At 44.8% G+C, this 13,911-nt stretch overlaps 1 protein-coding gene across 1 annotated transcript in view; it reads right to left on the minus strand.

Moving 5' to 3' along the window:
- The window catches only part of PTPN3 (protein tyrosine phosphatase non-receptor type 3), a 118,687-nt gene that overhangs the window by 38,498 nt on the left and 66,278 nt on the right, over window positions 1-13,911 (minus strand). The window contains exons 11-15 of the mRNA XM_052644804.1: window positions 13,620-13,708; window positions 12,427-12,490; window positions 10,866-11,038; window positions 7,694-7,828; window positions 5,177-5,353 (exon numbers count right to left, since the gene is read on the minus strand). Of these exons, the coding sequence (XP_052500764.1) occupies window positions 5,177-5,353; window positions 7,694-7,828; window positions 10,866-11,038; window positions 12,427-12,490; window positions 13,620-13,708 (638 nt within the window). The remainder of the gene's footprint in view (window positions 1-5,176; window positions 5,354-7,693; window positions 7,829-10,865; window positions 11,039-12,426; window positions 12,491-13,619; window positions 13,709-13,911) is intronic.

The following is a 13,911-nucleotide window of genomic DNA, read 5'->3' on the forward strand; positions in this document are numbered from 1 at the left end:
GTCTGTCTGTCCATCTATCCACACAGTCATTGCATATCTAAGTGCCAGACATCATGCCAGGTTTGGGGGAAGGAGAGGTGAACAGGGCACTACTTCTGCTCTCCGAGAGCTGTCTATTTTAAGGTACAGAAATAAATCAAATATTATCATCACGCTCTAAGGGAGATGCTCAGATGTCTGGGGTACAGTGGGAGGCCACGAGAGACTCCACAGAAGAGGGGGCAAAGATAAACTAGTAGCGGTTTAAACAGGTAGTCAGGAGGGAAGAAGAAAGTATTTTAGATAAAACTCTAATTAAAAAAAAAAACCTGCAGCATTTGCAGAGGCATGAAACTTTGAAAAAGCACAGAAAAGACACCTAAGTAGGGGAGTGACATGCTCAGGATTGAATTTCAGGAAGATAAGCCTGTTACCCTTGTTGAAACTCCAATACTTTGGCCATCTGATGCAAAGAGCTGACTCATTTGAAAAGACCCTGATGCTGGGAAAGATTGAGGGCAGGAGGAGAAGGGGATGACAGAGGATGAGATGGTTGGATGGCATCACCAACTCAATGGATGTGAGTTTGGGTAAACTCCAGAAGTTGGTGACAGACAGGGAGGCCTGGCGTGCTGCAGTCCATGGGGTCACAAAAGGTTGGACACGACTGAGCAACTGAACTGAGCCCTTGTTAAGGATGGTCTGAAAGGAGGAGGAGAGACCAAAGACAGGAGGATACTCAGAACACTGCTGCAAGCATCCCTTTGAGAGATGATGGCAGTTACACACGGGCAAGGCGATGGGGAGGCTGGTGGAGGGGTCCATTTCAAGAGATGTTTGTGGGAGAGAAACAACGGGTGAGGAACTGGACGATGCAGGTGCAAGAGAAGTTGTCGAGGATGCTTGAAGTCCCAACAGGTGCCAAGAGGGTGGTTCTTGAACATGGCCTCATTCACCAAGACACAGGAGCAGCCTCAGGCTGGACAGAAGATGATGAGTTGAGGCCGGGCCAGGCTGCGTTTAAAGTAGTCATCAGACGTCCACATGCAAGCAGCCTGAGGCCAAGAGAAGGGCAGGCAAGGTGCAGGGAAAATGGACACAAAACTCCTGTGAAACCCTGTCGCTGGCTGGTCTCCTGTGGGGAGACACAGTTTGGAAACCAGGCTGTCCAGGACAGCAGGCTGCCCAAGACAGCAGGCTGCCCCACGGCAGGAGAGCTGCTCATCACTGGCTGGGTGATCAGGTGACAGGGCAGAGGGAATTCCTACCCCTGGTGATGCAGCTGAAGAAGGGGATACCTAGAGTACCTTCCAATGCATAGAGGCTATTTTAAAACATTTTAAAAAACAGTGGCGAAATACACATGAAATTTACCATCTGAACCTTTTTCAAGTGTACAGCTCAGTAGCATGAAGTGTATTCACCTGGCTGTACATACAGAAGTTTGGAAATAAAAGCCGACAGCTGCCCCTTGTCCCCAGAACAAGGCAGGCTCTGGAGAAGGAAATGAGCAAACAGCCAAGACATCATGGGGGCCGAAAAGTTCTTCAAACACAACCCTCATCTGCCCTCAAAGTTGTTTTCCTCTAGCTTTCTGCTCTGCAAAGTTGTTTTCTCCTCTGGGGCACTCCCTCTCCTTTTTTAAAAAAATTTCTTCCCTGGGTGGCAGGTTGTTTTTGTTTTTGGAAACTTCCTTCTCTGCAGATTTTGGCCTTGGCTCTGAAGCAAGGCATGGAACACAGAATGGCTGAGGGGTAACCAGAGGACTGCCTGCTCGGGCACAAAGCAAACTGCCAAGGACTCGTAACTATAATCATAAACTTTGCCGCGCTGCTATAAATATGCAACAAACCACAGTGACTCATCCGCGAGGACAATGTTCAGAGAGTCGGAGCTATGCCTCTGGGTTGAGAGCCAAAGTTGAATCACTCTTTCTTCCTTTCTCTCCTTCTTCCTCTTGTTTACATGGGTACAGAACACTGCATGTCCTCCTTCTTTCTAAAAGGAACTCTCCTTGCTGTCTGTATTCATCTGATATCTCTGACAGGATATTTCTCCTTGCCTCTTAACACGGCAATTTGCTATATAAAACATGTCCAATGCTTCTTAAACACTTTGCAAATACTGCAGCCAACCCTGGGAGTCCATGGATTCAGCTAATCGTGGATCAAATTAAATCCAGAGTTATGAAGGATCAGGGCTTCCCTGGTGGCTCAGGGAATCCTGAGAGAATTTGCTTGCAATGCAGGAAACCTAGATTTGATCCCTAGGTTGGGAATATCCCCTGGAAGGGGGAATGGCTACTGACTCCAGTATTGTTGCCTGGAGAATTCCATGGACAGAGGAGCCCGGTGGGCTACAGTCCATGGGGTCACAAAGAGTAGAACGTGACTGAGTGACTAACACATGAAGGGCCAACCACACTTCACTATTTTACAAGAGATTTGGGTGTCCATGGATTTCGTACCTTTGAGGGTCCTAGAATCAATTCCCCTTAGGTACTTTGGGATGACTGTACTCACTGAAAACACCACTGTAGCTTTTTCACCAAGTACAGACCAACCTTCCCTTCTTGCTTTGGGCAATGGAGGACCAATGGAGGCCTGCTGCCTCTGAAAAGCTCAGCAGAAGGTGGCTTCCTGCCAGTGGGATGGGGTCCCCTACCTATGTGAGGTGTGAGGGGCTGAACTTGTTTCAACTGTTCATCCCACTTGCAAAGTATAGCTGCTACCTGGACTCTGTGAGCTGTCTACTGTGGCTCACCTGGCAAAGCCACGGCAAGGTAGGCTGCCTCTGAATCACCATTATTTGCTACTTTTAATGGTTCACTGCAAAATAAAGAGTGTCCCAGGATGATATACTTTCCTAGGTCTCACGAAGGAGTTTCAGGAAGAATTGATGGGCAAGGCCCAGGGATGAGTAGGGCCAGGAATTACTTAAACCAAACAGGGCTTGAGGAAGTCAATTTTCAATGGAGTTTTAATAAACTTAAATTCAAACAGCCACGTGTGTGTGGCTGTCCTGGCCTGTGAAGGTCTGGATGCTCTGTAATTCCATGGTGGGGTCACAGACTGTACTTAAGAAGATCTGAGGTAGGATCTGTAATCAGGCTTCTCAGAAACCACCGTTTTCCTAAACTCTCTTCTCCTTTCATCAAACGGACCAAGCCCCACAGTGTGCTGATGAAGGCTGATAATGTGCTACTTGCCCAGGTGGCCTGAGGTCCCTGAAAGCAAAGACTTGTCTACTTCACCTTCACGGTCCCTCAAGGAGCAGCCAAGGGTATATAAAGTGCACCGCAGGACTCAGCAATGAGTGGAGCCCTTTAAGACGTCCACGTACCCACAATGAGCAGAGGACATCCACGTACCCATGGACAGAATCCATCTCTCGTCCACCTGCCACCCTGGAAATGTGTAGTATCTGTGTTGTCCCGTTTGGTAGCCTCTACCTACACGTGGTCCAGAGCACCCGAGATGACGCTTGTGTGACTGAGGAACTGAACTTACATTTTATTTCACATTCAATAATTTCAATCTGAATAACCACATGTGACTAGAGGCTACTGTACTGGACAGTACAATTCCATGATGGGACTGCAAACCACAACAGGGGTCTGACACAGAGGAAGGTGTGACTGGGCATCTCAGAGCCCTCAGTCAGCTCCTAACCCTCTTCCTCCCTTCACCAAAGCGACATAGCCCCTGACAGGCTCATTCTGGCTCAAGTCATGCTCGTCTGGGCTCCTGCCTTGTAGGACATGCACAACCACTGTGCCCCACAGAGGAACTCACACCCTTCCACTGTAGGCTCAACGGCACTGTAAGTTGGAGCAAGAGATAGCGATCATTTCAACAGAAGCATCATCCAAGCTCAGGTCACAAGGAAATAATGACCAGAGGATTATTCAGCCAGAGGTGTTAAGAACACAGATAAACTGGAAACCATGTTTGCTGCGGTCAGGGACAGCAGAGAGAGAGCAATCTCACACTTAAGTGTGAAGTGAGATCCCTGATTCACCTGTGATGCTGAGAGAATGGTCAGGACGCATTTAAGGCTTTAATCCTGGGAGCTAGAGTGGTAAAAATTTACAGATTAACCCAAGTGCGTTCTTGTTAATCCTCTGCTGTCAGGAGGAGGAATCGTATGTTTCTACATTTTGGGCACAGCATGGAACTAAACAGAATGGATACCCAATGATCATGGTTGACTTCCTAAAAAAAAAAAAGATCCATTCCCATCACACTTTGTCATTTATGATCTGTGTCTTGTCCCCTTCAAAAAATGATTTGAGATAGCTTACTCTAAAATGTGCAGACATGGTAGAACAGTGAACTCATTAAGACCAGAGAAAAAATAAGACTCATTAATAAGACAGAGAAGAAAGAGTAAGGACTATGTCAGAAATTTGGGCTCTGTGAAGCTAATGCAACAGAGTCTGACATGCAGCTCTGAGCTTCTTGCTAGTCAAGCGAACAGGTAACAAGTAAATCAGATATTATCTTACTGAATAATAAAAGGACTCAAGGCAGTATTTTAGGAGAGACATATTTTTTCCTGATCTTGAAATGTGAAGGGAGTTTGTCACACACACACACACAAAAAGGGACTCTGGGAACATAAAAGAATTTGACGCAAACTGTCCTTGACAAAAATTTAACAAAGAAAATCTGAGATGCTGAGATGTTCTCTGCATGTTTTTTTTTCTTTATACTAAATATTCATTAAAAACCAAAGCGAACAAATGCCCTGAGGACAGACTGTGGATCTGAGAAGGTTTTCTGTGGGCAGAGAGAAATGAGCACACTTTCAGGGGTGGGGAATCTTGCAGCGGACAAATGCTGACAATCTAGAGACACACTGCTCTAGTCAACACGCCCTCAACCTCTGGTGTATGGAATGGTTTAAACTGAGTTTTGCTCATCAACTGGAAAGAACACCATTCAGGAGAGCTAACGGGTGTGTGGATGGTAGGTTGCTGTCACTGATGAAAAGCAGGGTGAGCTAATGACCCCAGGCACACAGCTCGTGGGGGAAGGGAGAGCGGACTGATGTTCTCAGCCTGGCAGAGAGCACCCCAGGCAGCTGGCTGCCGGCTCTAGCCTCTGCCTCCTCTTAAATGGCCATGGGGCCTGTGCAAATTCCTCAACAGCCCCAACAAGGAGACACAGGAAAGAGAGGAGCGCAAGTTTCTTACTCTCGGTGCGGGCTTCGGTTCTGAGAGACCTCAGAATCACTGTCTTTAGGGGACAGGGAACCCTTGTAGGTGTAGAACACATCTTCCGTCTCAGTGATGTACGTCATCTCGTTGGCAAGGTTGTCCGCAGAAGAGTGCCGTGGCTTTCGGATCTCATGCCGGAGCCGAGGACTTCGCCTGGTGGGGAAAGGTGCAGAGCGAAGTGCTGAAGGCAGACTCTACTGAAGGATTCTATCAGACATCAGTGATCTAACCTCTGTGCCCTGACCGTCCCAAGGGGGGCTTTGCTGATGCTGCTGGAATTTAAGAGCCAGTTAACCGCCTTACTACACCAGAATCCACCAGGGGCTGCGTGGTCCCAGAGACTCTGGGCCCAGTGGTACAGCCCCTCAACTTTATAAACCAGCAGATGAGACTGGTTTGTGCTCTTTGGGAAGCTGCTGAGTGTTGGTTTAGAGGGAGTTATTCTTCCAAGAGCACTTAAAATCTCAATGCATAAAGAGGCCAAATTGGCTGCTCATCAGACAAATTTTTCTGATTCATTTGTGCAATATAAATAGAAGGTTCAGAAGCTAAAGTAAGGTGGGTTTTTTTTTTTGCAAAATTTGAACCTTCTTTCAACTATATCCCCTAATGTCAATTTCACTTGATCCAAGAAGAAATGTTTGCTTTTCAAAATAGATCTATGTGGTATCGAAAGTGAAAGTGCTAATTGCTCAGTCGTGTCCACCTCTTTGCAACCCCATGGACTGTATTAGCACCGCCCTGTCCTTCCAATAGCAGCAGTAGCTGTGTGCCACGAGGCAAGTCACTACCTCTCTGAGCCTCAGCTGTACCCATCTGGCTCCTGACAATGAACCAAATGAGGCAATGTTCTCAGGAGGCCTGGGGTGACACCTGGGGCAGCACCTAGGCACTAGCAGCTCCTGCGGTTGGCAACTCGAGGCCGCTGAACTTTCTTAAATTTCATTGTCCTTGCTTTTTCATCTTCCCCTTCCTTTTTAACCATTTCTCCTTGGGACTGTCAGGGCCTCCACTTTTGCAATCCCTTTGGGCCTGAACGATCAATACACTGTGCCCAAAGCTGAGCAGAAAGGCTCGTGACTCCTCCAGAGAGGACCTATAAATAGCAGTGAGAGCCAAAACCCACTGTTCTCCTGAATATTGTCCTGGCCTCTGCTGCTAAGAGACTTGCAGACAAATTAAGCCGCTACTTTATAGCACACATGGACCACTATAGGATAAGTGCCTACATTTCAGAAACCAAGAATCAATCTACTCGGTCATGTTATAACTTTCCAACACTAAACACCATCACCATTCCTGCCCAGAGCATCTGGCCCCAGCAGAGAGTCCTTTCCTAGCAGTCCTGCACAGCCACTCCCTTTCTGCCTGCCTGGCAGAATGTTTCTTAGTCTTGGTAGATCACTCCTTAAGAATTTATAGGTGCACCCTATCAGGAAATGAACAGAAAGCCATAATCCTATTTTAGGGTGGAGTTGAGCCAAGGTTTCCAGCTTGGTTCCCCCCTCCCCCAATAATGTCTGGCTGTTTTGGAGGCATTTAAAAAATGGCCTGATGTCTCTGAGGAACATTATACTAACAATAATAAAATAATAAAAATAACTGACAATAACAACAATTCTACCTGATCCTTTTTGTATAGCTTACAAAGCACTTGTACATTGTTAGTTCATTCAACCCCTTTACAGATGGAAAGACTGAGACCAGAGAGTTAAACAAATTTGTTAATAAACAGAAGAGCCAAAATCTGAGTCCAGGTGTTCCAGCTACAAGCCCAGTGCCCTTACCCACTTCACCAAACTGCCAATTCCTTCCTTTTAAGCCAAGTCCATCAACTTAGAAGTTGGCAGGCTACTTTCCAATGAGCATTTGCTACTGTTGCTGAGGGTCACACATCCTTCTGTCAGTTGTATTACATACCTTTACCATGTTTTCTCAAAGTTTATTTTGTTTGCTATTAATGGGAAACATGAGATTAAATAAAAGTTAAACATGCTTCTTTATCATAGGACTTCTCAAAACTTGAATATACTAATGCATACGACAATTTCAAGAGGGGCACTTCAGTAGGCTGCGGTGCTCAAATTTATTTAGACCGAATAACTTTTTAAAAAAGAACATCCCAGAGACTTCCCGAGTGGTCTGGTGGTGGGGTGCAGGTTTGATTCCTGGCTGGAGAACTAAGATCCCACATGCCTTATGGCCAAAAAAACCCAAAACACAAAACAGTAGCAATGTTGTAACAAGTTTGAAAGACTTAAAAAAAAAAAAATATATATATATATATATATATGTAAAAGAACATCCAAACATCATACACTAAAAAAAATGTCTAGCTATACTTGTGCATCTCATAGTTACTTCTGCAATAGTCAAATATGCAAATATAAACTCTCATCATAGACCATCTATAGTTAGGTTTTTATTTTTACTTAGTTTTTGAAAGAAATAAAGTGTTTACTAGTAGATAGTACCAAAAAAAGGAAGACATACCAGTTGGGAGTAATAGGAGGAGACCGGGACGGTAGACTCTTGGTTTCTAAATGTTCCACTGATAAAGATCTCCTCATGGCTGGGTTCCACACCATCCCTCCAATCACCTTTTTGCAATACTGGTTATTTACAGACCTGAAAAACCAGATGCAGGTTCACTTTCTACACTGACATGTTCCATGAGATAGAAGTGATAGCATAAATGAAACAAACAGTCTGCACACGCTCCCTCCCTGACGCAGGGCCAGTTAACACTTTGGTGACCCCAGCCGAGGTTCCCGGGAGTGGAGGCACCTGGGTCAGAGATTCCTTTCTGGGCTGGCTTTCTCTGATCTGACGTTCTTTTCTTTTCTTTGAGTGAAAAAATATTTTCTTGTCCTTACTACTGCAAGCAACAAAACTGTTTTCAGAATATAACCACGCCTTACCAGATGAGAAGGAATTTCAGGATTAACGTTGAAACACCGTTCAAGGAACTTCAAGGAATTCTCACTTTTACTCACAGCGGCATGAGTACAAACATTAACCATCCTTCCCGGTGTTCTCTGTCATTCTAGCTGGCAGAAGCTGTCACCATAAATCACTCAGAACTCTTTAAGAGCAGACCAGAGAAGATACGCTTAGACAGCAGAGTTTTGGGCTGTGTTCTCTGAACGTGCCACCCTAAAGGTTACTTTCGGATTTCATTTATACCTAGGTAATTTAAATCTCAGCTCTCTAGACCCCTCAGAGTATGGATTATTTGAGAGGATGGAGTTGGAAACTAGTTTCCAGAAAACTCAGTCTGGCACTGCTAAATTTTAAACGATATTTTAATACCTTAAAATATTTGACCCATTTCCTTGCAGACTAAACCTAGCAAGCCAACAAAAATCATGACAAAAAACCTCAAAAGACCATAGGTGACATGAAGCACACCCTCTAGAATATCAATGTACTGATTTTCAGTGAGAAATATGGCTGTCACCCTGATCAAAATCTCACAGCAGCATCACCAGGAGAATCTACATCAGAAACCCAATTATCGTTGATTGAGAGCACAGCATCAAACAGTGGGAGCAAGCCAGATGATTCAAAGGTTGAATGCAGCAGTTCCCCAAAGTATGTGTCACAGGTTATTAATAGGTACTCTTTGGAAAAAGAAGTGTTCCATTGTCCTGTAAGCCTGGAAAATACCAAACAAGTTTCTTTCATGTGGAAGGTTTCAGGGGCCCAATATGCAAATGTGTAATTGTATCTCTAGGGCTTGGGCAAATCATGTAACCTAAGCCTCAGTTTCTCTATCTGTGAAACAGAGATAATAAGGAATGAGATTTGCCAGTATGCTGAAGCTGGGATTGGTGGTCAAGAACTGTCTACCTATGGCCACTGAGTCACCCTCCATATCCCAAGTGACCCACAGCTGCAGATTAAAGGGGGGTGCGGGGGACAAGTTCTCTGATTCTTCCACCCAGAATGGCCTGTGACTGCTTTGACCAAGATTAACTGTGCCAGATCTAGGCCTAGCTTTTAAGATGACCAGCTGCTTCTGTCTTAGACTCTTGCAGTCCTGAGCCTCCACGTAAGAAGGCCAACTATCCCGGGAGAGGCCCTGGGAACACACAGAGAGGATGGTGGTCCAGATGAGTACAGCCTTCTGATCGTTCTGTCAAGGCACCAGGTGTGGAAAGGTGGTCCTGGACCCTCAGCCTAGCCCAGCCCAGCCACCAGCCTCATCTCACCAAGAAACCCCAATCCACACACTGCATGCAGTGGCAGAACCATCCAGCACGCCCTTCCTGAAAACATGACCCACAAGGTCTTGAGATATAATAGAATGATTACTGCTCTAAGCTACCAAAATAGGGGTGGTTTTACCTGTTGCAATGGATAACCAAAAAAAAAAGTTTTTAAATCCTCCGTGTTGGCCACTCTTTATAGAAAAAGAAATTGAAAAAGCAAATTAAATTAAAACTGATGTAGATCAGATTTGAAGCCAGGTTTCTTAGTAAGAGTCCAAGCTTTCAGTTGCTCTCAATGCCACTTCTCAGCTCGCCAAGAGGATTAAGTCCAACCAAAGTAAATGCTACATTCCAGCAAATTATGTTTATAGAAATAGAAGACAAATAGTTACTGCAGGTATAAAAATACTGAATGGTTTTATAAGCCAAAACCTTGAAAAATATATTTGTTCTTGGTTCATCAGAAACAGAGAGACAGCATTTAGCACCATAAATACTATCGATGATATCAACAGACATTTACCACTCATTCAATCTAGAATGCTATCGATTACCAATATAGTAGGAAAGTCACTGAAATGGTCAAATGGTCTGATACAGTCCCACATATCTGATAATGGCTCAGAAAGGGGCACCATTTTGAGTAACAGCCACATCAAAAAAAAAAAAAAAAAACCCACAAAAATAAAATTTCCAACCAAACAATTTAAATAATTTGACAGGCAATTTTTGCTACATCTTTTATTTAGAGGGCAGGATAAAAACATACAAAAATATACACTTTATGTTTAGTTTAGACGATATACTATAAACTAAAAAATTTCAATTTATAGATTTATTTTACTGTATTAATCATTAGGTATTTTGAATATCATTCCTAGGACTAACAGCATACATGGAATTGCCATATTTAAAAGAGTTAAACAAAATCTGTTCGAGGAGCAAAGTAAGCACTCAGTAATTGTCAACTGCAATTACTGTTGTTACTACCATGTGACTGTCGTATGTCGCGTATGTCAGTCACCTGACTCTGGAAAGCTTTCCTTGTGCTCATTCACTCATTCCTTATTACAGAGCATCGTATGGAGTTAACGTTCAGTGGGAGAGGCTGTCTTAATGCCACCACGATGACCATGAGTCACTGCCGAGGGCTTTCATGGTGGAGCCGTTGCAACTGTGAGCGCTTGGGAGCTCTGAGTAGTACAGAGTTGAGGAGGCAGAAGCAAGCAACAGGAATAGAAGGACCTGAATGTGTGTGGAAGGAGACATCGCTGCCTGTCCCTGACGAGACTTTCATCTGAGGTTCTAATATCCACCAGCAGCTCTGGCCCCAGGACATGGGGCCTCCGGGGAAAGACATCTCTTTCCCGGGGGATGTCTGCTCCCCGGGGGTTACTAGGTCGGGCTTACATTTCAGGCTAGTGTGGAGACTGCCTCCAGAGAATACTCACTTTTTGGGGTTCCTAGAGCCCAGACTCCAGTATTGAGACAGAACATTCTTTTCCTGAGGTAGCAGCTTCTTCGCCTGAAAGAATGTGTGGTGCTCGACACAGGACTTCCACAAGTTTTTGCAAGATCGGTAATTTAACATGTTGAAGGCCACTATATGCTCCCTGGATTCCGTCTGGGAGAAAAAGCACAGTAGAGATTTCAACTGCATAGCTGGAGAAGTAGGGTCTCGAGCACTTTATGCCCACATGAGTGGTAACCCGGAAAGAAACGAACAGTGGAAAACTGGTTTCAAAATTCCTTGGGCTACAAAACAGGATTCTAAGAATATTCAACAGTGGGAGTTGTTAACCATCTTTATGAACGTGGTAAAAAAAAAAAACAAAAAAAAGCCCAGCGTCAAACTCTCTCTCATCCTCTGTGGTCTTTCATGAATGCTTTCATTTCACATCTGTCTACCTTTCTAGGTTCGATATATTTGGAGCAATCAAATAAGGGCTGTCTGATACAATCTTTTTTAAAATTTAGCTCTGGGAAAAATCTCTCCCCTGAAGAAATAATCTTTAACCTGTCAAATGACAGGACTCTTATAACGCTTTGGATCTCTCTATTTGCTTTCCACAAAGCGAGTTAAATCTAGTGCTCACTCAAAATCATCATTTTGATCATTTGCTCAATTTCCCTCCTACTTGAATTCAGGCTTTCTGTTCTCATGGTAAATTAACATCCTGTGCATTTCTCTGGTACCCTGCATCTTGGATGTGGGGCTCGGGAGACTCAGATTCTAGTCCTTATTTGTGCTGAGCTTTAGTGTTCTCATTCCTAAGAGTTCACTGTGGTGTGGAGCCCCTGTAAGCACACATTGTCTTTGGAAAATTGGGAAGTGGCATAGTGACGCTAAGTGAGAAATATGCAGCCTAACAAACAAGACAGAGTGTGGCGTCATGGTAAGAGCCGGCAGCTCAGATTCATAAAGACTGGCTCAAATTCCAGCTCTTCCACCTTGCTAGCTGTGGATTCCCTCACCTCTAAGTCGCTCTTCTCTAAGTGGAAAAGCAAGCTGAGTTATGTGGAGGACTGTGGATTCCTCCTACGAGACATACGCCCAAGGCCACCATGCATTTTAAACACATCGAGGGCAGAAACTGACCTTGCTGACTTTCACTGCTATCTCTGCGGTGGGCTTGGCAAGGGGCTTTGACCAATGGCACTTCTACCTAAATCAGATGGTTCCCTGATAAATGGGTATTGCTGTGTTCCAGCAAACAAGGTAACTCCGACTAGGGGAGGTTAAGTAACCCGCTCAACTGGGCAAGTGGGAGAGCTAGGGCCTGAACCCAATGTCTCTGGCTCCAGAGCAAGCGACTTCCCCACCCAGATAAGCAGAGTGAATTACACAGGGGGCCATGGGGCCCTCTGGATCCCAATGCCTACCTTCTTTCCACTGCCTGCTGAGCTCTCTCTCCCCTGTTACATGTACGACAAACGCCTTCACCTACCAAAGGGCTAAGAGCTGAAGTGGCTAAAAGCAAAAGAACCAAAGCGAGCAGAGGTTTAACTCACCTGTTTTTGTCGCTGATGTATAAAGAATTTTTTCCTTTTGAAAGAAATTTTTAGAATGTTCACCCTGCCAAAAAAAAATAAAACATGACACAAAGAAAGCACATCAGGGAGCAGCCGGGATGCAGCTGACACCTCGCGGTGATGGCCAGGGGCTCTCGGCTTCCTAGACTTTGCTTCAGCGTAGAAAGGATGGCGGCCCCATGGCCCCGGCCAAACACCAAGTAGCTGACCGAAGCCGAGCGTCACATCACGGCCACTGGATTATGATGTAGCTCTTAAATAACAAGGACCATGGGCAAGGCGCTCCCTTTGCTGTCAGCTGTTCGGTGACGCTGCAGTTTTATGGGAGCTGGTGTGTACCTGGGCAAGACAGCTGAGGGCAGTGTGGAGCAGTGGGAGGAGCGCAGACAGACCTAGATCCAGGGCCCAGCTTGCTTTGCAACTTAAAAGCCACTTAACAGCCATGTGTCAACTAGCCTCTTGTCTGCAGAGTAACACAATTAGAGCCACCACGAACTGAGCCTTTTTTATGCACCACGTCCTCTGCTTCAAGCTTTACGGCAGCCCCTCCACTAAGCCTTGCAACAGTCCAAATCGTTATAACCAATTTTCAGATGAGGAAACTAAGGCTGGGAGATCTCCCGTAAGCGCTCCAGGTCATTCATCCAGAGATGCTTGAAGCCAGGATCGGAGCATGTACTCTTAATTCCTCCAGCAGAGAGCCTTAGGAATAACGGGGACAGCACTGCCTTTTTCAGATTTGTGATGATTCGAGTCTTTTGGGTCTCCTCAGGTTTTAGACCAGTATCGGGAACAAAGCTTCAGTTAATAACTCAGGAACTGCACAGAAAATACAACTCCTGCTCAGAGGAAGTTCTCTGGATTCTGGCTCATGTGCTGCCCAGGAAGGATTCCTTAACACCAGAACCTGCCTTGTGCTGTTTTTATCCATGTTTCACAGAGTATCCCAAACCACAGGGCGACCAAGGCGGAAGGGGATGTCCAGTAATAACCAGAAGAATTTTCCCAGGTACAGAATCTGGATGAATTGTAGAGGTCAGAGGTAAAAACTTGGGAGAAAGTCTCTGTCCCTTCTTTAGAAATAAAAGTTTAAAATTAGAGGTACTGTTACTTTTGTTCAGCGTATTTTTAAAGCATGATTCAGAGAATAATTAGAACTGGTTTGCACTTACCAAGGATAGAAACTTGTGCAAATATATTTTCGGTACACAGCGATGCCCGCAGAAGCAATTCCAATCATTAGATCTAAATTGTGCAGATCCTGTAAAATAGGAAGACCTCAGATTCACAGTGTGTTACTGTCATGCTTATGGCCTCTGGTAACTCAAGCACCCACGCTTTTATAAATAGCACAAAGTATAAGCTCCAAAAGGAAGATTATAGAAAACAGGCAAAAATCTCCTCTTAACAGATAAACTTAAGATCTAAGTACTTAGCACCAAATTCTCCTAAAGTGAAAATATA

This window comes from Budorcas taxicolor, chromosome 8, assembly GCF_023091745.1.
Source record: "Budorcas taxicolor isolate Tak-1 chromosome 8, Takin1.1, whole genome shotgun sequence".
Classification (NCBI taxonomy): Eukaryota; Metazoa; Chordata; class Mammalia; order Artiodactyla; family Bovidae; genus Budorcas; species Budorcas taxicolor.